This window comes from Mus caroli, chromosome 2, assembly GCF_900094665.2.
Source record: "Mus caroli chromosome 2, CAROLI_EIJ_v1.1, whole genome shotgun sequence".
Lineage (NCBI taxonomy): Eukaryota > Metazoa > Chordata > Mammalia > Rodentia > Muridae > Mus > Mus caroli.
In genome coordinates, this window is record NC_034571.1 from 65552805 (window position 1) to 65578799 (window position 25995).

General features: G+C 43.0%; 1 protein-coding gene across 1 annotated transcript in view; it reads right to left on the reverse strand.

Moving 5' to 3' along the window:
* Positions 1-25995, reverse strand: part of Mettl8 (methyltransferase like 8) — an 89449-nt gene that overhangs the window by 45830 nt on the left and 17624 nt on the right. The window contains exon 2 of the mRNA XM_021152460.1: positions 7862-8016. Within this exon, the coding sequence (XP_021008119.1) occupies positions 7862-8004 (143 nt within the window). The 5' untranslated portion in view covers positions 8005-8016. The remainder of the gene's footprint in view (positions 1-7861; positions 8017-25995) is intronic.

The following is a 25995-nucleotide window of genomic DNA, read 5'->3' on the forward strand; positions in this document are numbered from 1 at the left end:
AAAAAAAAAAAAAAAAAAAAAAAAAAAAAAAAAGAAAAGGAAAGGAAAGAGAAAAGAAAAGTCTCTTTAGCATGCCTCATCCTTCAAAACTCAGGTAAAAGTCTAACCACTCATATAAAGAGGGCTCTGCACTGGGTAATCACCAGATAGTGACATTCCTTTGTCTTGTTTACTTATAATTGTGCATCTCAATTCTTCACCTGATAGTGGCCATAAGGATGCCTTTAGTGAGTTCTAGTCAGAGTTGCTAAGAACTGTCCTTGAATCGTTTTCTTTAAACAAAGGAGGTCCATGATGGAACCTGCTCACATAGCTGAACAGGGATAGACACCAGGTATGAATTCAGATTTCTTGGACTCTGAAGTCCACTGAACAGCAATAGACACGGGGTATGAAGTCAGATCTCCTAGACTCTGAAGTCCACTGAACAGCAATAGACACAGGGTATGAAGTCAGATCTCCTAGACTCTGAAGCCTACTGGACAGGGATGGAATTGGGACAGGAATTTAGACCTCTTGGACTCTGAAGCCCACCTTTAGCCACTACATTAATTTTCAGCCTCGTAAACTTCTGATAGTCAGGGACTGGATCTTCCAATTTCTACAATGCATTTATTACTAGGACATGGTTACTGGGTACCCAGTATACAGAGATAACTGCTATGAAACAGATCTAAGTCCTTTTCTGCAAAATCATAGTCTAATAATAGCTATGAAAACAGATGTATAAGTAAAGTCTACATAAATCATAATACTAAGAAGAGAGCTAATTCTTAGGTAGTATATTTTTTATTTACTATGCAAACAGTAATGTTTTATATTATATGTAATCATTTAATCCTTACAATACCTGATAGGTAGTTATTACATTATTATCCTATCTCACAGATTAAAAAACTGAGCAAGGGATGGATTAAGCAGCTTCTCAAAGTTAGGAAATCATCGAGTCTGTGTTCTCCATGTCCAGGCAGTGTCTCTTGTGTGGTAAGTCATGCTGGAGGAGATATGCATTATTAACTGTACTGAAGATCTAAGGGTAGAACACAGTATGGACTCAGACAGTAAATATGATAAGGAAGATTATATACTGAAGAAGAACTCATGCCATCTTCTGATCCTGGAAATGATCCATTTTCCCATGATTTATGTAACAGGTCATGTTGCAACATCCAGCTCTTACCTTGAGTCTCCAGAGAATGACTTAGCTCTGTGTTTTCTTAGCTAAAGGTCACAACCCTTTGGGGAGTCATAAAGTCAATTTTGCTAGTCTAACGTTTAGAAATAGAAGCAGGAAAAAAAACCCCAAATAAACCAGAAAGCATGGGTGCACACACAGCTCACATGGTAAAAACTAACTATTCTGCTCTCAGTTCTATTTTATATGTGCATAGACTGTCTACACATGCTGATCCATGCAATAAACTTTATTTTTCTAGAAACATCATTTTAAGAAATCAAATGTGTCAAAACAATAAACACATTCTGAAAAAAAAAGGAGGAAAACGAGTGATTTTGGACAGAACTGTGGACTTTCAGGAAAAAAAAAAAGAATAAACTTATAAATCTGCTGTAAATCAAAACCCAAATTGAGTGTGGTGGTGCTAACCAGTCTGTAATGTGGCACTCGCATGCTGAAGCAGAGACAGCACTTGAGGCTGGTCTGTGCTTCACAGTGAGACTGTCTCAAGAAGGCCAAAATGACAGTAACAATAATAAATGCTGAAAGTCACATTTATTGACTGTTTGCGTGTGTGTGTGTGTATGTGTGTGTGTGTGTGTGTGTGTGTGTGTGTGGTATGTATGAATTGTACGTGTGTGAGTGTGTGTGTGTGTTGTGTATGAAGTATATGTGTGTGATTGTCTGTGTATGTGTATTTAGGGGGTGTGAGTGTGTGTATGCATGTGCATGTGTGCTTGTAAGAGTGTGTGTGTGTGTCATATGTGAGTGTATGTGTGTATATGTGGTATGTGTATATGTGGTGTGTGTATGAGGTGTGTATGTGTGTTTGTGTATTTGCGGGTGTGAATGTGTGAGAGGGGTGGTGTAAAGCATCCAGAGCACAGCCTGCAGAAGTTGATTCTCTCCACCTTCCATGTGGGGTCTGGCAATTGGATTCAGGTTGCCAGGCTTGGTGGGAAGTGTCTTAACCCACCAGCCCAATAATACACTTTAGAAATAAAAAGGAAAGGAAGGGAGGAAACAGATGGCAGAGGTTATGCAGAGGGCTGAGGGCAGCAGTGGCCTTCACTGCTCCTTGGGGCAGGCCATTCTTACTGCTGTCACAGGCACTCCAGTGCAGCCTGGACCCCCACAGAAGCACATTATGGACAAAGAAAGCTATCTAGATGTGAGCCCCAACAAGCGTCTTGACTCGCAGAGCGTGTGAGAAGTGGAGAAGGAAAGGGGGATGTCCTAGGTCTCACCCACTTCCTCCAACCATCCGTCCACCTTGGTGGTTTATTTTTGTTTTGTTTTGGGTTTTTTTTTTTTTTTTTTTGGAGATAAGGTAGCCCATTCTGGCCTGTATTCACAGCAAGCCACCTGCCTCAGCCTCTTGGGTGCTGGGATTATACAAGTGCATCACCGTGCCTGTGTCTTCACCTTTTAAATATTAAATTTCCCGTTTAAAACATCACATGAACAAGGTTCTCTTGCAGAGGGCAAGTTGTCCAGGCACTGGACTAGATTTAGAGCTGCTACCCCTGGCTGCTGGTAGCATTCCTAGATGCTTTTCATGTGGAACACCCTGGACCATCTCTGTAGCTGAGAGCAACAGAACTCTCCAGTCCTTCAAAGCCCTAAGCCTCCCAGGACCAAATGATGATGGATTTCCAAGAGTCCTTGATGAGGCAGAATGTAAGTCAGTGAGCAAGAATCCTGTGCAGCTGGACAGAGGCCGCAGATGCAAGGAGAACAGTTTATCGAGTAGTTGGGGACTTAGCCAGCAAGGAAGTCCTCTGGAGCATTCATGGTCTAGCAAGGCACCCGTGCTCTCTAAGCCTACGTACCAGACATCAAAAGTGACAGTCAAGGCGGTTTAATATAATACCACGAAGCAACACGTAATTTCAAGTTTTCTACTTAATGTATTTTTTTTTAAGTGAGAAAAGTTAAGTGTGTGGCTCACACCTGTAACCTTGGTACTGAGAAGGCGGAGGCAGGAAGATTGCTCACGAGTCTGAGGCCAGCATGGGCTATACAGTCAGTTCTAGGATAGCTTGGGTTATAATGTGAAAACATATCTCACCCTCCTCAATAAAATTAAATGAAAAAACCAAAACCAAAATCAAACCAAAACCGAAACAAAACCCTGTAAGTAAAAAGAATCTTGTAATTCCAGCACTGGGGAAGGTGCTGGCAGGAATGTTTGGAGTTTGTAACCAACTAGATCTACATAAGAAGACCGGGTCTTAGAAAAACAGAACAAAACAAGCAAAACACGTTTAAAAAAACAAACAAACATTTTTTTAAAATAAGTTTTTCCATTTAACTCAAAATATCCAACATATTAATCAGTTTAAAATGAAATTCAATATAAAACGAGATCATTTACCTTTTATTTTGTGTTAACTTTTCAAATTCTTACAGCACATCTGTGCATGAGTGCTTGCCCGTGTGTGTACATATACATGCACTTGTGGAGGCCAAAGGACAAACTCAGCGGTCATTCCTAAGGGGTCATCCACCTTGCTTTTTGAGGTAGAGTCTCTCTCAATGGCCAGTGAGCCCTAGGGTTCACTGAGTCATCTTTGCTGGTTGGCCCTGAGCCAGGAATCTGCCTGTCTCCCCCTCCTCAGCCCTGGGATCACAAGCATGTGACACCACAGCCAGCTTCGGTTTTTCTCTCCAGGTGTATCCTGGGGATGGATCTCAGGTCCCCAGGCCTGTGTGGCAAGCTCCAAGTCATCTCCTAAGCCTTCCAGCACACCCAAGCCTAGACTACCCACGCCCCAGTGTTCTGTAACCATGTGTGGTTACTACCTTTGTTACTGCATAACGCAGGGCTAATTAGAAAACCACTGTATTCCTAAGAAGAACCCAAATTGCATTTCCATCTCTACAGACCCTGCTCCATAGACTAGTCCTCAGGTAAACAGAAAGACCGGAAGGAAGGACTCCCAGGAAGGACAAGGAACCCCTCACTCTGGGATCCTGTTTAAGTCTCTTGATTAGAACTTTCAAACCACCTGCAAAGAACTATAATCTCTTTTCTAAACAAAAACCAAAAATATTATAAATAAGATTATGAACCATATTTATAGTAAAAGTATATGCCTTCATCTGCCATGGATTATGGATAATAAGAATGATTTTAACCCCAGACATTCCTACATTTTTTTGCACCAGTTTTCATACAGTGCATGCTAGCTACAAACTCTTAAATCTTCCTGCTTCCACCTCCCAAATGCTAGCTTACAGGTCTGCACTGCCCACCCTGGGCTTCTGCCCATGTATTTTCTGTGACTGTAGTTCTTTGAACCCTTCTGAAAATGATGGAAGTAAACAGTAAAACAAGTGGCTCTTGTTACTCAGCTAGGTGTCAGCCCACATGGTCTATAAGACCTGAGAGTAAATACTCCGGGCTTGGCAGGCCATGTTGTCTGTGTCATAACTACCTAACCCTGTCTTTATAGCATAAAAACAGCCATAGTTACTGAATAAACAAATGAATATGACTGTGTTTCAATAAAATTTTATTTGTAAAATGAAGTAAAATTTAAAAAAGAGAATGATTTTAACTATGGATAGTATTAAATATTCATTAATGATATTTTTAGTGTATGAAAGGATATGAATATAAAAGTTGAACAATTTTTATGTATTATTTGATTCTCAAAATAATCAATATTATTAATGCTTGATGAATAAAATGAATTTAAATAATAAAAGATCTTAATAAAAAGAAAAAAAAAGAATGCTTTTAACTTTTAAAAAATGTTACTATATTTTGAAAGTTATCTTTAAGTTGTGTTTGTATACTTCTATGTATACCACGGTGTGGGTGAGGAGGTCAGAGGACAACTTATGGCAGCTCTTTCTCTCCACCATGTGGGTCCCAGGACTGAATTCATGTCGCCAGGCTTGGCACAGCACCTTTGCTAAGCTGTCTCTCCAGCCTCTCATGTACCCCATGAAGCACACCTTATAATTTTATTTACTAAAAAAAGTTCTTTAGATAAAATAAATGTAACAAAAAATAATTTAAAAAGAAGCAAAAGAAAACAAGTGTAACAAAACAAGATATTTTAATCTTGTAAATCCCTTGAACAATGTAGCTTTAAAAGCCATCAAGGCATATGTATGTTTGTACTTATGTATGTGTGTGTGTGTGTGTGTATGTATATATATATATATATATATATATATATATATATATTGTCAAAACACTGAAGACAGAAGGCAACACTCAACTCAGGTGTGTACAACCACTTTTTTCTTAAGGCTAGAACATTCTTTCTAACCCTCTCCTGCTCTGTTCCTCTGAAAATATTTTAATCTCAGCATGCATCAGCAGCAGCATCATCACCAATAATTTATTTATTTTGAGACTGAGTCTTGCTATGTAGCTCTGGCTGTCCTGGTTCTCACTGTATAGATAAGGCTGGCCTCAAATTCAGAGAGATCTGTCTTGCCTCTGCTTCTCAAATTCCAGGGTGAAAAGTGTGGGCCATTACACCCACCCCTAGCAAGTATTATAATTATTCTTCACAAGTCCCTCTCTTTACTTAATAAACATTGACTTTGCTTCATACTCACTGGTCCTGAAAATCTTTCCTGTGATGTGCACCAAGACCATGAGCTCCCCTTGGCAGGCAGGCGTCTCTGAAGAGAGCTCAGGCCGTACATACAGCAGGCAATGCTGGTGAGCTGAGTCTCCTTCCCTTGGCAGCTGCCTTGGATACATCTTCAGCCCCATGGCACACATCACCTTCTTCCTAGCAGAGGGATCTGTATTCCAGGCATTTTAGTGGATTCTTGAATCTTGGCTATGGTCAAGCATAGTATTTGGACATTTGAAACTGAATGTCCTCTAAAAGCTTATTGAAAATATCTACACAATCTTTTTCCAAAAAATAAACTATGACTTTACCTATTTCTATCAGTGACCTAAGTTCAAAACTTCAAAATCAAATTCCTCCATTTCCTTTATCCTGCCAACTTCTCTTTATTCTTCCTTCATAGTCTTTTTCATTGGCCCTTTGCTGCTGCTAATCTGTCCAGAGTACTGTCAGCAAATCCAGCCTCTACAATGTCATCCCTCCTTAGTGACTCTACGGTGCCTGGATGTCAGCTCTGGCCCCAGCACCACAAGCAACCTTCCTCTCACCCGACTTCTCTCCTCTACCATTCCTACCTTATCTTTCACAGATCTCCTGAAGATCCAAAGAATAACCCAAAACAAAATATTATTTACCATTTCCTGAAAATGCCTTGTATATCCTCATCTGTGCTGTTTTACGTTTGTACCCAGCTATGCTATAAGTAGCAACAAAAACTTTTGGTGGGGTGGGAGGGAGTTTGGCTGGGGGCTGGAGACGGTCTTATTCTGTAGCTCTAGCTAGCCTAGTACTTGCTATGTAGAGCAGGCTTGCCTTAGAGATCCATTTGCCTCTACCTTCCGAGTGCTGGGATTAAAGACTTGTACCGCTACGCTTGGCTCTCAACAAATACTTTTGTGTTAGGCACTGTCCCAAGTACTGATGGCAAAATAAATAAACCCTAATTTTAGATGTTCTCAATTTACAAAATCTTCCTAGCTGGGCTGTACAGGTGGCTTACCCTGTAATCCCAATTTTTGGGAGGAGGGAAAAATTAGGTCAGTGGGTCAGAGTCACATCCCCCTCTGCTACAGCGTGAGCCCAAGGCATAGAAACCCTGACTAAGACAGGGAGATACAGGAACCGTCTTGAAACAACAATGTTCCTTTCTGATACCCACTGCGGAAGCAGTTTCTCATGACTGAGTTGTTTTTCATATGGCAAATGGTCTATAGCACTCTGCCCTTTGAACTTCAGGCTTCATGTTGACATTTTTTTTTGCCTTTTATAGACATCTATCTTCCCAAATAACAGGGATTTCTTCAAAGCACTCATTAGGGTCCCACTGAAAAGCAAAGGGTACAGAATGTGCACGTGACGCACACCTGTGGAGCACCAGGAAGGCTGGCCCAGTGGATGTCGGCTGTAACACAAGCTACTTCAAGAGGCTGAGGCTGGAGATGACAAGTTCAACCAATAGGGCCACACAGAGGAGGGCCCCATTTAGAGAAGAGCCTGTTGGCCATCACTCCATCACCTGGTGGTAGCCTGGCCAGGCAGGGGCGGGGACCTTGGCATCAAGGATACAAAGGCTGCTGGATATACTAGGAAACTTTGCTTTTCAATTCTATTTTCAAAGAAGTTCAGAACATGTAAGTCAGTGTTGGTTACACAGGCTTTCAGACTTTTACAACCTCACTTAATATCATCAACTTGAAAAAAAAATCCTTTCTCACAGGGTGTGGTGGTACAAGTCTTTGATCCCAACATTCAGGAGTCAGAAAACGGCTTGGTCTATATATCGAGTTCTAGGACAGCCAGGGCTACAAAGAAGAGTCTGTCTTCAAAAAAAAAATCCTTCCTTGGTCATAATGGGAAAAAGATACCTAATGAGTATATATCATATCAAATTTAAAGGTAAAATCTGGGCCAGTTGGGTTACCACATCTTGCTGCTCAGTCTGATGGTCTGAGTTGGGTCTTTAGAACCCACATGGTGGACGAAGAGAAAAGACCCCCGAAACTTGTCCTCTGGCCTCCATTTGTGCTCTGTGGATGTGTTTCACAAATAAATTAAGGGGGGGGAGGGAGGGGAAACTTACCACATGTTGTGTTCAAAAACTTTGGCGGGGTCAGTTAAAATCCTTGACCCCAGAGGGGCTACCGGGTGGACGCCACTCTGGCATCGGTGTGGTACCTTCCCTTGCCTCAGTCGGCAAATGCAATTTCTCCAAATCACATTCATCCTAAGCAGGACCTGCAACAGTCACAAACAGCTAATTAACTACTCAACAAGTATTCAAATAGTTTGCCAAAGCCAGGCAAAGACACAACGAAAAAAAAAAAAAAGAAAGCTATAGATGAATTTCTTTGATGCATATGTAAAAATTCTCAATAAAATACCTGCAAACCAAATTTAGAGACATAATAAGATTAAACATTATGAACAAGTGGGCTTCATCCAAGAAAGGAAAGGTTGGCTCAATATATGTAAATATATAAATGTAATACAGCATATAAATATACATATATATATATATATATATATATATATATATATCACATAATCCATTCAGTTGATGCTGAAAAGGCATTTGACAAACTCCAATATGTGTTTACAAGGAAAGTACTGGAGACTTTAGGAATAGAAGCAACATGCTTCAAAATAATAAAGCTACACACAACAAACCTACAGCCAGCATTCCAGGGACGAGCTGAGGCCGTTTCCTCTAAAATCAGGAATGGGACCATTTGATAGAGTGCTCAAAGTTTAAGCTGTAGCAATTAGACAAGACAAGAGCATAAAATGATAAAAACAGGAAAGGAAGAAGTCAAACTATCTTGCTAGCAGACAACATGGTTTTTTAGTTAAAAGACACTACTGGGTCCACTAAAAAACTCCAGACCTAATAACACCTACATAAAGTTGCAGGGTAGATTCCATGTATAGCAAAAAATGTACTCTCAGAGAAAGAAGTTAGGATAAAGATTCAAAATGCATCCCCCCCCCCCAGATTAAGTATTTAGGAATATGTCTAATCAAGGAAAAAGTCCTCTACAGACTACGTGTGGAAAAGGAAATCACAGAGCTACGAAACAACGGGAAACCCTCTGTGCTCCTGGATCAGTAGTTCACACATGTGGACTTTTCAATAGTTGGTGTACTGTTGCAAATATATTTATTTTCCCATACAACACACGCACTTCAATTCTAGCTCAAGAGAAGAATCATGAGTTGAAGCTGGTGTTGATAATCTAGAATTTAAAGGTTATTGCACTGTAAGTGTGTTCTGGTAAACATAGCACTCTCAAGTCTTTATGGAAAAGTGTTCAAAGAGAGCTTCCCGTGTCAGTGGTGCTGCTGTCTGGTGGCTCAGCTGTTCCTCAGGGCACTCAGCCTACTGCTGTAACCAGTGGGGAGAAACCAGCTCTGGGTGACACGTATGGGACAGGCATCAAGGGCTATCAGAGGTGCTACTAGACATAAAACCACACTGTAGTAAACACCCTTTACTACCCTGCTCAAAATGAACTGCAGAATGTCAAAAACATCTCACTACACTTTCACAAAAAAATAAAGGTAAAAATAAAATAAAATTTAAAAAATCAAGATTTTTCCTGTTGGGGTTTTAGTAAAAGAGCTTACTTGGGCATAAAAAGGCTCCACCAGTGAGCAACAGCCACTGCCCACCCCAGCTCCTTGTTCGTCCCTTCTCCTGGATGCAGCTTTGCTGCCTTTACCCTGCTGTGTCTTTGTTCTTTTTCCAGTCAGTGCCCCACACAACACCAGCAGAACTCTACCTACAGAACTATCTTTAGACCTTTCCACATTATCTATTCATACAATGTCCTGCATGCTGAAGAGCAGAAAATTATTATACCCACAAAGACAGGCAATATGCTCAAAATGTAAAATGATGCAAACAATGGTCCAACCCTTCAAATGATCATGTGATTCTAATCACTGTTCAAAACAGGGAAGGAAAGCAAAGTCCCTCTCACTTAAATGACCACAGATAAAACGACACAACCAGACTGGCTATGAACAGAATGTCAGGCCTGTGCTTTGACAGCTGCTGACAGTGGACAGAGCTCTGCATGGTCAGGGCCTAAGCAAGTGGCGATTTCCTTGTTTAGGCAGTTACTTCTATAACCGACTACACAGAAATCTATTTCTTTCATTTCTTTATCATATTTAATGGCCACATCTGGTGCTATACTACTATATAATCTCCTTAATTAGATAAATATCTAATAAATCTAGCAGAAATACAGCAAATCTTTTAAATACATAATTTTAATATATTTAAAGTTCTCAAATTAAATTGCAAGCTTCTAGAAGCAGGACTGCTATTTGTGGATTGTTTGACTGCATAAAAATGGTACTTCTCTGACATAAAGGAATGAAAGCTGAGATGCCACCACAGACCTCATAAATACTGGAAAACTAAAATATATTACAGACAATTCTTTACTCATTTATTTATGAGATATATAACTTTGAAAAACAACTTACCTATAATAACTTTCTAAAACATCACAAGAAAAAAATCTAAGCAGGCCTAAACTTAATGAGTGTATAATTTCAATTTAAAAAATCATAATGACTAACATGTACTTATATACATACACATGCACATATATGTAAAGAATAAATCAGAAAATTCGAGTGTTGGCAAGGATATGAGGAAACTGGAAACCTTACACACTGCTGATAGGATGTAAAATGATGCAGCTGCTATGGAAACAGTACAGTGAACTTCCCCAAAATGAGACCCAGAGCCAGCAATTCCATTTTGGGGTATATATCCAGAAGGAATGAGAGCAGGGAGGGACCTGAAAAGACGTCTGTATGCTCAGATTCACAGTGGCAAAGTAGACAGTGATGCGTTCTCTGAAGGAGGAATAAGAGACACCCTGCACAGGAGTTGGACACAGGCTACAATAGGGATGAGCTTTAAAGACATTCAAGCAAAGTGAAACAGGACAGCCACAGAAGGACACACGCTATACACACACATGCTATGCACACACACACACACACACACACACACTCACACACATACACATGCACAGGCACGCACGTGTGCATGCGCACACACACAGGCTGCACTGTTCGTTTTAGAGGAGGTTCCTAGAGTAATAAAATCCATATTGTCGGAAAGCAGAGTGGTGCTGGCCTGAGGGGAGGCTAGGGGGCTAGAATGTCTCGTGGGCACAGGTCAGGCCATAGACCATGCAGTGATCTCAGGGAGAACACATCAAACTGTATGGAGGATGAGCAAATCTAGAGAACTAAGGTACAACACTGGCTTTTAAAGTTTATGTTCTTATGTATGAAAATGGCATGATGAGATTCAATACTTTATATGCTAACCTAAATTTTAACTTTAAAAAGCACATGTTCATATATATATATATATATATATATATATATATATATACACACACACACAAAGGGTAACTACATAAGACTTCACTACATACATGCAATGATATAGAAATGTTTTGCTGCACATCTTACAGATACAATTTTAAAAGGAAGCTAGCCAAATATGGTGGCCTATATGTCACTGTACTTGCCTCTATGCCTATAATCCTAGCACTTGGGGAGCTGATGGCAGAGTATCAAAGGTTCAAGGCCAGCCTGGACTACAGAGTGAGACGATGTCTCCAAAACCAAAGCAAAACCTACCCCTACCACAGACCAATAGAACAAATGAAATACAAACAACACAGCTAACACAAAACAAACCAAGTCAAGATAAAACAAGCTGGACCAAGGAACAGGTGCAGTTTCCACTGGGGGAATGAAAAGCCCTCGAGATGGATGCTGGCAATACTTCTACAACATGAATGCTTAATGCCAGGAAACCACACACTTGGGAGGGATTAAAAGGCTACATCTTCTTTTAGGTATATTTCCCCACATTAAAAAACAAACAGTTTTCCTACAAAGAGGGTGCAGGTCCACATGGCCTCACTAGAAAACACCAAATATCCAGGGGTGGGGCGTGATGGAGGAAAAAAACAACCCAACAGTCACAGCCCTACAGCAGGTGAGAACAAGCCTCAGCTCCTCTTTTGAGGCTGGGAGAATTAAAGTGAATTTGTATGAAAAAAAGGACTGAATGTGGCCACATCATTATGGCGCAATTTTCCCACTGATGGTGCCTCCCATTAGGTTCTCAGGTTATAAAGAAATTTGCAAGGAATAAAATTTGAGGATATCTACAAGGGAAAGCCTAGGCAAGAGTTTTCTCAGCATTTCTTATTATACTTTAATTGCTGAGGCTGATATAGTCATGAGCTGCATAGCAATATGCTGGTTACAGACAAATTGCATATAGTAGTTTCCCTAAGATTACAGTGGGGGAAAAAGAAAAGATAATAACGTGAAAAAGAAAATTCCTATTGCCTAGTTTTTTAGCACACCTTTCCTACAGGCACATGGACAGAGACGGTTGTTGTACAGGAGCCTGGGCTAGCTGTGCAGGGACACTGTTCATAGGTTGTTTATTATCGAGGTGTACAGGCTGTGACCTGTGGCTATACCATCCACACTGGTGTAGTGCCCTCTATCATGTGTATATCATAGCAAATCCTCTATTGCCGTGTTTCTCAGAACATGTAGCCCCATCGTTACGTGACTACCTTTAGCTTGTGGTACTCCTCCCAGTTCAGAGCAGAGAAATACGGCCTTGTCTGAGCTTTGATTAATTCTGCAGCTGGAGATGTGGTTGCATGCCCTCACGTTTCGCAAACAGTGTGCCATTTCAAGCCCACATGTTACCACATGGCGTTTCTTTTCCTTCTCCTGTCTAACTTCCTGCTCAGCACCTTGCCGCGATCTTTCCTCATGAATCCTGTAAGGGGCACGGTGAACTGACTGTGACCAAGAGAAAACCCTTCTGAGCTCAGAGCCTAGGCTTCATGGGACTCATTAAGGAACAGACACCCAGGAGGGAGAGAATGTTCACACAAGCATCAAGATTGACAGCGTCCCCACCCATAGCAGTGGTTATGCTACCAAGGTCATAGAGGTGTGCAGCGATTAGCCAGCAGGCTTCCTGCCAGCTCTAGGTGTAGGAAGGTGTGCGGTTTGAATGAGAAAGGCCCCCATAGGGTATATTTGAACGTGTGGGTGTAGTAGCCACAGAGTGGTACTATTTGAAAGGATTAGGAGGTATGTGGCTTTGCCACTGGAGTTGGGCTTTGAGAATTCAAAACCCCACACCAAGCAGATCCAGATTGGAACTCTCAGCTACTTCCCCAGCTCCGTGTCTGCCTGCGTGCAACCATGCGCCCTGCTATGACAATAGACTAACCCTCTGAAACTGTAGGCCACCCCCAATTAAATATCTTCCTTTAGAAGTGGTGACATAGTCATGGTGTCTTTTCACAGCAATAGAACACTGACTGAGTCAGTGTCTCTCTACGTTAGAATTTGAGGGGGGAAAAAAACAATGTCTGAAATGGCTTGGGTCCCGCACAGATTAGGGCAAGCTGAGGACAAGATGGTTTTGATACCCACTGACCAGTGGCCAACCACTACCACTACCACCACATTAAACTTAAGTTACAGAACCAGCCACCCTGATCGGAAGGAAAGCTTGTGGGAAACAGCTTGCTCTGACTCACAACTTTTGCCAAATGCTATGCTCCCTATTAAAATGTATTCCCCTTTTCAGGGATTCATATAACTGCCGACCCATACCAACTACCACACAGTCTACTGGGATAGGTAAAATGTACATAATACACATAAAAATGATTCTCACATCGTGTGTATGTGTATAAGTCCATGCACACCCATACAAAGGGTAGAGTAGAACACTGTATGTCTTCTATCATTCTCTTGAGACAGGGTCTCTCATTGGACCAGAAGCTTACTCGTTTGGGTTGGCTGGCTGGCCAGTAGATTTCTAGCCTCCCCACCCCCCACTTCTCAGTACTGGGGCTACAAGAACACACAGCCATGCCTGGCTTTTCATGTGGGTGCTTGACAATTCAAGTTTAGGTCCTTAACTTGCACTGCAAGTGCTCTAAGCCACTTGGTCATCTCCCTCCCTGCCGCTTGTTTTTTTGAGGCATCTCTGTGGGATCTGATGCCCTCTTCTAGTGTGTCTGAAGACAGCTACAGAATACTCACATATATAAATAAAAGTTTAAAAAAAAAAAACCTGATGAATCCAATGTAAGTAGTCTAAGATAGAGGCCACATTGTACCCCTCCCTCCCTTCCTCCCTCCCTCCCTCCCTCCCTTCCTCTCTCCCTCGGCTCTACCCTTTTGTGTTGGAACAGCACTTTTAAAATAAATATTTTATTTATAAAACATATATATTACTTATAAAACACTAAAATGTATACATATATTAGAGAATATATATGCATATGTGTGTGCGCGTGTGTGTGTGTGTGTGTGTGTGTGAGAGAGACAGACAGACAGACAGACAGACAGACTCATGTGCATACGACTTTTGAATGCCACATCTACCAAAGGTATCGCAGTACTGATTCTTGGGTTTTCACCCAGTTGCTAATTTTTTGCAACTGATTTAAGGAAGCCCAGAGTTCCTTCTTTCCCTCCTCCTCTCTCACTGCTGCATCTTCTCTTGGGCCTTCATCAAACAGTCAACAAGGAATGCAGCTGGGAGCTCCCAGCCCCAGACAGGGAGAGTACATTTTCTTTGCAGAACTCAAACCTCAAGAGACAGGCTCCCTGAAACCCAGGGGAGAGGAGAGAAGCGTGCTAATCAGATGCTAAATGTCTGCCCACCACTTAAAAGTTAACTCCCCTTCAGAGTTTCCTAGGTTCTAAGCCGCTTTTAAATAAGCAAATTACCTCTGTAACTGTTTAGCTTTTCTTCTCAGCTGGGAAGCTGGTACAAAGGTTTTAGTCAGAGGTGCAAACATCATCTAGATAGAGCTGTGCTAAACATTACCCGAGAGGTTAGCATTAATGAGAGGGAATTAAAGTGCTATTGTTGCACTATTTTGGAGAGTAAAAGTCGACAGGTAAGAAACACTTAAGTATCAACTACACTGGGGCGAAAGCTGAAGCTTCAATTAACCCTGGCAATTTCAGAGAACTCCGAGGGTGACCATCTGCAAGGCAAACAGCTCCACAACTTGCACATCTTGTTTTAATCTTTCTTTGCATGATTATAATTTCAGGGTATAAATAAGGTTATTAGCAGGAACAGAACAACAACAATAATTACAGTAAGTGCTTGCAGAGCACTTTGATCATGCTATGACGTCAGTCACCCTGCAGCTTCAAAATGGGAATCTCATGGCTAGTGTTTGCTCTCCGGGATCGTCCTGAGAGGTGGCTACATCAGTCTTTTCCCACACAAAGGACTCAGGAATAAGAGACTAAGTTAGGGACTTCAGGAACTCCCACCAATCCAAAATATCTGAAGGGATTACTATTTCAGACACTCTGGGAATGTCATCACATACATTAGGATGGATCAGAATAAAACTGGTTTAAACTCATCCAATTGGTATTTTACATGTCTATGCTACAGTAACATTTGGAGGTAATGTTAGGGTCCATGATTTGCTGGACTCAGATAGAATGCAAAAGCAAAGAGCTTTTATTCAGCTGAATTTCCTGCATGTAGGGGTCTCCCCATTTGGGAATGGAGACCTCTGGTGGACCCAGCTTTTATTGTCAGGTAGGAGAATTCTAGGAGGGGCATGTGCCCTTTTACCTTGATTGGTTAGCTCTATCTCCAGGGGCCTGACAATTGGTTAGGCTCTGGAGACTTCCCAGGGGGGTGGCTCACTCATTCTAGCTACCTATTCTTACTTCAGGCCAGAAGACAAGGTGTCCTCGGATTGGCTGCCTGCAGCTGCGGTTGGCCGACCACAGGTTCCTGGTTCTGGGTTCTCCTTTCTGGGAAACAGAAACTTAGGCCTAGTCTCCCAAACTGCCCGTTTGCAGCTTGTCATGGAGTCAGCCTGGCTCTGCTAACTCAGCCCTCTCATTGTTAGTTGGTTTGGGGTGCTGATAAATGGTCCTAAGGCACATGCATGCACATCTATTAGCAACCATTACACGTGTGCTCAACGTTCCCACGGCTAAGACCCTGGAGTTCTACCCTGCTTTCCCATCCCCTGTTGAGGTCTTTCTCTTTAGAGACACTTGTGCCCATACGCAAGATTTACTTGGTCATGTTTGGACTTCCTTTATCAATAAGCTTGTCCTGGCTGAGAAAAAGAGAATATTATAAAAACTTCATGTCATGAACGCATATTAGATCTGAAAAACTTGAGCTATATCGTCAATGAATAGATGATATACATCCAAATGAATGTATATCTACAAACTCAAAATCAGATGCGATTTACACTGGCAGAGGTTATATAGCATTGCATAATTCTATTTTAAAGAACTATAACCGCTGGCTATGAGGACTCGCATTCATATTCTCAACACTTAGGCCGAGGCAGGAAGATTTCAAGTCTGAGGCCAGCCTGAGCAACCCAACAAGGTCCTAGGATATACAGTGAGACCCGCTCAAAACAAAACAGAACGATATGAACTGTAGACAATGTGTGGTAAAGGCGAAGTGGAGTAGAAGCAAGTGTGGTCCAGTGTTAAAGCACGGAAGAGTGGGTGAGCGGTGCCTGTGTTACAGTGAACTGTGAGTTACTGCCTGTGTCTCAGGACTGCCCGATACCTGCAGTATTTATGTTGAGCAAAGAAGAATGAGCAGTGGGCTGAGAAATGGCTCAGTGGTTAGAGCACTTGCAGTGTATGTATGGAGACAGGGGCTCAGATGCCCAGAACCCACATACATACTGTGAGCGGATGTTGTGGCTTCCCTGTAATTCCAGCCTCAGAAAGTGGAGATGTTTTAGCCAATTTGTCTTCAGCTTGAATTTATACTATGCTCTGCTCAGGCCAAGGACATTAATATAGAACATGAGTAGTCTCTCACAACTCTAGTTCCCAGTAGAGTCCTGGCCCCTTTGAAATATCATGAGCAGTCTTTACATTTCCGTTGGCATTCTGGTCTTCCAGGCTCCCAGAGCAAGCTGGCTACTGAGACCTACAATATTGGTGAGCCTCTGGTTTGACTGAGAGACCCTTCCTCACTGAGGTGAAACCTAATTGGGAGTGATTCCTGACATCCACCTTGTGCCTCCACATGCACATGTGTGCCCACACATATGCAAATGTGCATAAACATGGATATATCATACATACATACATACATACATACATACACACACCAAAAAAAAAAAAAACCCAAAAATAGAAAATAAAGAAAGTAAGGGCTAGCCAGGGAGAAAAAGGTAAAAGCTAGGACATTTCAGGTAAGAACTAGCATGCAGAGGGTGGAAAGAAAAGAAGGAGAGAAGGAAGAGAGAGAGAGAGACAGAGACAGAGAGACAGAGACAGAGAGAGACAGACAGAGAGAGAGAGAGACAGAAAGAGAGAGACAGACAGACAGAGACAGAGAGAAGGTAGCTGGTGAAATAGACCAGCAGGTAAAGCCCCAGGACGTGTGTTCAGTCCCTGAGCCTTGCATGGTGGAAGGAGAGAGCTAACTCCTCTAAGTTGTCCTCTGACCTCCACACACAGGGGCCTGGCATGCGTATGCCCCCACCCCACCCCCAGCAAATAAATAAGAATGTAGTGTAAACAGTGTTAACTGAATGCCAGGAAAGAAAGTTGAGAGCGCATACCAAAAAGTAGCCCAGTTTTAAAAACTGACAAACTTTTTTTTGAGAAGGAAGGAAGAGAAGAAAAGAGGTGTGGAGGCATCCAGAATGTTTGGAGGATTACAAATGAGTAACTCTGGATGGAAGGATGTGGGCAGTACAAGCTCAGGAAAGCAGCCAATGGGCAGACAGAGAACGGCAGAAGCTGGGTTTCTCACGCTCGAGCAGGAGGCCAGAGACACAGGTGCCCTAGTTCAAACGGCCCCAGGTTAGAAGTGAGGTCAGCAACATGAAGTCATATTTAGTTTAATATAAACAGAGGCAAATACAAATAAAACATCTGCACATGTTTTATACATGTCGCATGCATACATTGTAGCCGTTAGTCTTCATTGAGTCACACACACACCTCTGGGCATGTTGTTTGTAAGGAGGTCTCCAAAGGAGCTTAACTGAGGAGGGAAGGCCCCTGCCCCTGGATGTGAGTGGCACCACCCTGTCGACTGGGCACCTAGACTGAATAAAGCACGGCAGTCTGAGGAACAGTGGTCTCTCTGCTTCTACACAACAGGTGCAATGTCATCCCTTAACTCAAGTCCCCATCACCATCACCATGCTTTGCCACCGCAGCAGGCTGTACCCCTCAAACCACACATCTGAATAAACTACTCCTTAAGTTGCCTGAGTCAGGTATTTTGCATAGCATCAAGAAAAGGTAACTAATACAGAACACTGGTCTGAAGAAGTGGGATAGCCACCATGATGGATCTGACCATGTGGGTCACAGGCCTTGGGAACTGGTCTGAAGAATGTGAAAGAGGTTGGAACTTCTGGCCAAAGAAGCCCTAGACTCTTGTAAGCAGAACTTGATGGGCCATTCCCGTGGGAGTTTAGAAGACCAGAATGCCAATAGTAAAGAATGTGCTCATGTCCAGGTGGTGAGGGCGCACGCCTTTAATCCCAGCACTCAGCAGGCAGAGGCTGTCAGATTTCTGTGAGTTCGAGGCCAGTGTGCTCTACATAGTGAGTTCCAGGACAGCCAAGGTTACACGGAGAAACCTCATCTCGAAAAACAAACAAACAAACAAACAAGAATGTGCTTATGACGAGGAGAGCCCTCCTCCATTGCTGGTGAGAGTACAAACGTCCACAGCCAGCTATGCCACTCCTGGGCATACATCCAAAGAATGCCCCATCCCACTGCATGGACACTGCTCAACTACATCCATGGCGGCTCCATTTGTAATAGTCAGAAGCTGAAAAGAGCTTAGATGCCTCTCGGCTGAAGAGTGGATAAAGAAAATGTACATCTACACAACTGAGTATTACTCAGTTGTCTTTTAAAAAAAGATCATTAAAAATGACCTCATGAAATTTGCAGGCAAATGAATGGAACAAGAAAAAAAAATCATCCTTAGTGAGGTAACCCAGACCCAGAAAGACAAACATGGTAGGGTACTCACTTATAAGTGGATATTAGCTGTAAGCTAAAGGATAATCATGTTATATTCCTCAGACCCAGAAAGGCTAAGTAATAAGTAGGGCTCAAAGGAAGTTGAATGGATCTCCCTGGGAAGGAGAAACAGAATAGAGATAGGAAGTGGCCTGGTGCCCTGGGGCAGGTGGGATCAGGTGTGCACAGGGTGTGGGGATGAAGGGAGGGAGCACTGGGAGAGATGACTGGAATTGGGGAACAAATCAGGAGAGAGATAGAAACCTAGGGCAATGGAAACTCCCTGGAACTTACAAAGGGAGATAGGAAACCTGAGCCAGCTATCTCCTGTAACCAGGTAAGGTTTCCAGTGGAGGGACTGGGACACCAATCCAAACACAAAAACCTTGGACCTACAATCTGTACTGTTTGCAAGATGTGCTGGGATAAAGGTGGTGCAGAACTTGTGGGAGTGGCCAACCAATGACTGATCTAACTTGAGACCCACACCAGGAGAGAGCCCACACTTGACATGACACTGCCTGGAGTGGGAGGAGCCAGAGGCTAGACAGCCCAGAGACCTAGGGTAGAACAAAGCACAACTGGCAAAAAAAAAAAAAAAACCAGAAAAAAAAGAGAGACAGAGACAGGGACAGAGAGGGGAGGGAGGGGAGGAGGGAGGGAAGGAAGGAAGGATAGAGTCAATGAAATGATTCTTAATGATACTCTGCTATACTTGTTAGATTGCATAATCAAGAGAGAGGCTCCATCCAGCTGATAGGAGAAGGCACAGAGACCCACAGTCAAACACGAGTTGGAGCTCAGGAATCCTGCAGAAGAGGAGGAGGAAGGATTGTAGGAGCCAGAGGTGTCAAGGACACAAGAAAACAGTCCACAGAATCCACTAACCAAGACTCACAGGCCTGACTCATATACACTAAAGCAACAATCAGAAAGCCTGTAAGGTCTGACTTAGGTCCTCTGCATATGTAGCTTGGTGTTCTTGTGGGACTCCTAAGAGTGGGAGTGGGAGCTGTCTCTGACTCTTTTTGCCTGCTTCTGAGAGCCTTTTCCTCCTATTGGGTTGCCTTGTCCAGCTTCAATATGAGGGGAGGTACCAAGTCTTACTGTAACTTCTTATGCCTTCTTCCGTTGATATCCCTGGGAAGCCTGCTCTTTCCTGAAGGGAAATGGAAGAGGAGTGGATCTGGGAGAGAGGGGAGGTGGCAGGGGAGCTGGGAAGAGAGGATGGGGGAGAAACTGTGGTCAGGATGTAATTATTATATGAGAGGAGAATTGTTTTTTTTTTTTTTTTAAAGAATGTGCTCACGAGGTTTCAAATGGTCAGGAACTAGAATGGCAAGAGAACACTCATGTTTCATACAGATGGACTTGGCCTTAGCAGAGCATGATATAAATTCAAGCTGAAAGGCAATTATGAGTATGGAAACTAAGAAGGCGATGAGAAGCTATGTCCCATGGATCCCGCAGATGGATTGTCACTGGAACCAGTCCTGCCTCTGTCTCCTCACCCCACTGAGCCGACACATTCCCACAGTTATTTAAATCAGCTTCATCTTTCTGCTATCTCTCACTCCCATTTGATACAAAGTCTCACTAAGAAACTCGGGCTGCTCAGAAGTCCCTGTACTCTGTCTGTCTCGATCTCTGAAAGCTGGGGATGTAGTTCAGTGGTGGGGCATTTCTCCAGCACGTTCAAGGTCAAATTCATTTCCCAGCACTGAAAATAAGTAAACAAGCGATAAAGGAACACGTGAAAGAGGCGCACGTGGTTGACAGACTTGATGTGGTGGCAACCTAGGTTTAACAGAAATAAGGGGCCGAGACAGACAGGAGGAACTGTTTAGTAATTGAGCCTTCTAAATTGGCTACCCTGTGTCTCCTAGTAACAAAAGCAGTAACACTAACAGTGAGAGGGACATGCTGTTTTGAGTGAGAGATTCTTAACCATGGCTAAGACCACAAAGCCACAAACATCTATGAAAAGGAAACACTTGGGCAGGGAGAAAAGCTCAAAGCTGGACTCCCATTCACCACCTTACTTCCCTCTTCTGCAGGCAGCGGGTAAAGTTTCCCCACTGGCACGCCTTCTCAAGTAGGTTTTGTCAAACAAGGGTTCCATGATGATGTCGCTGGGCTTTTATTATGATAATAATCTGAAAGCCAAATCAACACGAGCACACGTGTAACCGCTGCTTGGTTTCAGCGCCTGTGTCTGCATTTATGATCTTGTCAGCAACAAGCAGCACAGATGTAATATGTAAATGATGCATCTGAGAATACAGTGCACTGTAAAAGATTCTGCAGTACTCTGAACAGAGAAAGGCGGTGAGGGAATTGAGCAGACACATAGCACACAACAGCACAGATGGGCCAGAGTCAAAAGAGCCTGTGTGGTGATGGCCATTGCCTTGTTTATAATGAGAGCTGCAATTTAGCTTCCCTGGAAAAACAGCAGTCACAGTATAATGCTGTTAGTTTGAGTTTTATTGGTTTTGTCGTAGTGTTTGTACTTATTCCGGTTTTATGGTTGAATAGGCGCTCTGTGCACAAAGAGCACATACCTAGATTTGTGTTCACAGACAATATAGTAAACACACTTTACGTCAACCCAGGAATCTGAGAATATTTTGGTTTTTTTTTTTCTTTCTTTTAACAGTCCCTTACTTCTCAGCATTGAGGAATAAATATGGTGTCAGGAGATTCTGTTCCAGAAGGTTCTACTCTTCGTTCTCCTTAGCAGTCAGCTACTCCAAGTTGGGCAGGAGCACGGAGGACTCTTGGGAAGTGGTGCTCGATGTGGTGACGAGTGTGGGTTGAGCTGCATCTGGGGTCTGTCACTGTCTCAGCTCCACAACTTCCGGCATGATACTTTGATCATTTTGATTTTCTTTAATAAATGTGGCCAATATGGTGTTTTCAAAATACAGGAGGCTTCCAGGAGGAATAGGCATAGTGCTGGGTTCGGGGCAGGCGTCTGATGCTAGCCAAATGTCACCACTGCTAGTGTCAGTTTGGCTCTCCTTAGAATGTCCACAGGGTTCTGTGGCTATCGAACCAAGCTCTTCACCAGGAAGCCTCTTAGCTTAAAAAGCTCTATCGAGTCCCAACTTCCCAAGCCATCTACACACTGGGCTGGGAAAGAATGCGAAAGCTGATAACAGGATCAGCCCCACTACTTACTGTGCTTAAGCCTATAGGTTCATGTGTAAAATGGAGCTCGTTTTTTTAAAAACGGTTTTGTTTAAAGTGCACACACTCTGAGAGAGAGAGAGAGAGAGAGAGAGAGAGAGAGAGGATATGAATGTATATATACATATGTATGTATATATATGTACACACACACACACACATAGAGCTCAGAAGGAAACTTGAGGAAGTTCTCTCTTACCATGTGGGTTCCAGAAACTGAACCAAGATCATTAGGTTTGGTTCAAACACCTTTTCCTTCCAGCCACCCCACCAGAACATTTTTAAAGGATGCCCCTTAATGCTTGAAGAAGAGAAAGAAACACAATAAAATTAATGAATAATTAATCCCTACCAACCCCTGCGAGTAATTCGGTGTTGAAGGGCTCAGTAGGGACAAGTCAAACTGACAGTAATACCAAGTCTCTTGCTGCAACAGTGCGGGTAGAAACAGAGGGAGGACGCAGCTGCTTGTGTTCCGGTTCCCCTGAGGAATAGCACGGGGTGAAGACCAGGTGGGTCTCGAATAGATGAGAAAATAGTTAAGGAGCCTGGAAAAATAAAGGCCTATTATAGCCAGCTGAAGCTGGTGGGAGGGGAGGGGCAGAACTGAATAATACAGAGGAGGAGGAAGCATCTTATCAGAGATCCCCTGAGAGTCCTCTGAATAGAGGCTCTGAGCTGGGAATGCAGCCGTACAGATGAACACGCTCTGGTCTCCCAGAACACTTGTAACACACTGGCTGTGCCAGCATCTGAGGGAAGAGGCGTTGTCCTCACAGACACCTTCCGGGCCATTCTGAAAGGTCACATTTGAAATGATGCCCACGAACCAAGGCGTGGAAGAATGTAGCCATGGACACATAAGAAACTTTAGCTCAGCCGGGCGTGGTGGCGCACGCCTTTAATCCCAGCACTCGGGAGGCAGAGGCAGGCGGATTTCTGAGTTCCAGGACAGCCAGGGCTACACAGAGAANGGCTACACAGAGAAACCCTGTCTCGAAAAAACCAAAAAAAAAAAAAAAAAAAAAAAACTTTAGCTCAAGAAACCATATAAGCTAAAACCCCTACCAGTACATTTGTGGATAGTTTAGGGCTGGGGCCCTGTAACCCTGGTTGGTGGAATGCCTGCTGGGCACAGAGGGGTCTTGGCTTAATCTCTAGCACTGCAGACATTCATTGGAAACTTCCATGAATAAAAATGTCATGACAGATCATGAGATTGTTAATTCCATTTTTACCTTATATACAGATGTCTTAGTAATCTCCAGCCTATGAGTGGGCTTATTCCAAAAGTAAGACAGCAAAAGGCTCACAAGCACTTTTTTCCCTTTCCTCCTTGAGAGGGTCTTCTAGTTGAGGCTGGCCTAAAACTGCATGTAGCCAAGGATGTCCCAGCACTTTAATCTTCCTGCTTCCATGTCCTGAGTGCTGGGGTTACAGGGCTGAGCCACTTTCAAGTTCCCATAGCCCCATTCCCACTTTCAAGTGGGCCGGGGATCGAACCCAGAGCCTTGAGCACGCTAGGCATCGACTCCTACACCAACGCGGCTACATCTCCACTCCAAGAAGCACGCTCCCCACAGGAGCATTTTAAGTGGTAATTAAGATACCAGGCTAGTTCACACATGCTTTTTAAATCCATAATGTGGATGAAAAGAAATGTGTTTGTTTATTTCAAATGGCCTTAGAAAGCTGGCAAATTTCATCTTCCCAGATAGCTGAAACCCTGCCAATCCATACTGCCTGGGGCAACTTGAATCTTATTTAACACAGAAACAATCTGATTAAATGATGCTTCTTTTAAAACAACAATAACAACAACAAAACCTAACACCTGTCAGCCATCTCCCTGCTGCCCGACAACACAGTGGGCGTGCTTGCTGCTTAACCAAACTGTATCTGTGACCACAGCAAGCATCCCTTTGAATAAGTCATATCAAGACATTACGATCTCCCCCAATAATAACGGGGTAGCTTTGAAAGCCCATTTCCGGAGCTGCTTCCAGCAGGCTAGTCCTTCCTCTCTTCCATACTGTCAACCTGGGCAAGCTCTTGGCGCTAGGACAATATCCTTTGTTTTCTGAGTTGTTGCTGTTCTTGTTGCTGCAGATTCCCAAAGAAACCAGCTCCAGAGACCAGGTTCATTAAGGTAACAGTTTCTGATAGGTTCCTTAAACAGCCTTCAACAGTTATAGCTTATAAATCTACCTCACAGCGCATACTGTGACACCACAAAGGACTGTGCGCCTCTGCTTGAGGAAGCCATCTTGAGCTGAGTGTGTTTAAAAATGTTCTTCAGTGTATGCCTTTAATCCCAGCACTCAGGAGGCAGAGGCAGGTGGATATCTGTGAGTTCAAGGGCAGCCTGGTTCACAAAGTGAGTTCTAAAATAGTCCTGTCTTGAAAAGCCAATACCAAACCAAACCAAACAAACAAGAAGAAATGTTTTTTAAAATACACACACACACACACACACACACACGAATTCATGCACACGCTCACGTGAATGTACTCTCGCACACACACCAGGCAGGGCAAGATCTTTACAAATCCAACCAAGAAATAGCATACAGGATTGGTAAAAGAAAGCTACTTTACTCCTTAGAATGACATGAGTGAGTACTTTAATGAAGAGACAGTATGTGAACTTCTGGAGGTAAAGATTCATGGCTGTAGAAGAGAAAGAAAAAGGTAAATTTTCTTCAAAATAATCTATAAAATTACAGTAATCCCAGTCAAAATTCTGAAAGTGTTTTGGGGGGAATCTGAACAAGTAGTGTAAGTAAATTAGGTTCATTTGGGAAAAAAAAAAAAACAAACAAGCATACAGAAGTGCAAAGAGAACATTAGAGGGGAGAGGGGCAATGTGGCAAGACCCAGCAGGGCTTCTGGGCGGTGCAGTGGGACTGGGCTTCTCTGCCAGGCCAGAGTAGCATCCTCTAAAACCAGCCAGTCCAGGTCACATCTCTAATGTCACAGCAAAAGCAAGAGATTTAGGAAGCCCAGAAACTGATCAAAATACATATAAAAAGTCAGCCTGTAATAGCTAGTATTTTGAGTCAGTGGATTAGATAGAAATGGCTTATTCAAAGAAGTACATTAAGAAAATGGGCTACCTGCCATTTGGGAGAAATAGTCTCTCTCTGCTCCACATGGAACATCAAAACTGCGGACAAATTACACTCTGAACATAAAGCAATCACGTCTTAAGGCAGTGAAGGCTCCACTAGTCAATAGTCCCAGTTCCATCTCTGGGACCTGCATGGTAGGAAAGAACTGGTTCCTGCAAGCTGTTCTCCGACCTGCACATCTGTGCCAGGGCACACAGACACACCCCTCCATCAAAATAAATAACATTTTAAAAAGATATACACATATATATTTTTAAAGCGATTTATCGATTTATATATTTGAGTGTTCTGTCTGCACATATGCCTACATGCCAGAAGAGGGCAACCATTACAGATGGTTGTGAGCTGCCATGTGGGTACTGGGAATTGAATTCAGGACCTGAGGAAGAGCAGCCAGTGCTCTTAACCTCTGAGCCATCTCTCCAGCTCCTAATAAACCTTAATAGGCTTAGAGAAATTACAAATATTTCTAAAAAGTGGGGAGGAAAAAAATCTTTTAAACATGATCCTAAACTATAACACATGAAAAGACAGACACAACAGGGCTGAGCAGACAGCTCAGCGGTAAGGGCCCTTGCTCTGCCAGTGGGAAGATGAAGTTAAACCCCTGGTGAAAGGCCAGCATGGCTGTGTGCGCCTGAAATCCCAGGCAGAAGACAGCAGACAGCTTACTGGCCTGTCAGCGGAGGAAACAGCAGCCTACAGGTTCAGTGAGAGACCCTGTCTCAAGGCAATAAGGGAGAGAGTGATATATCTGCACACACACACACACACACACACA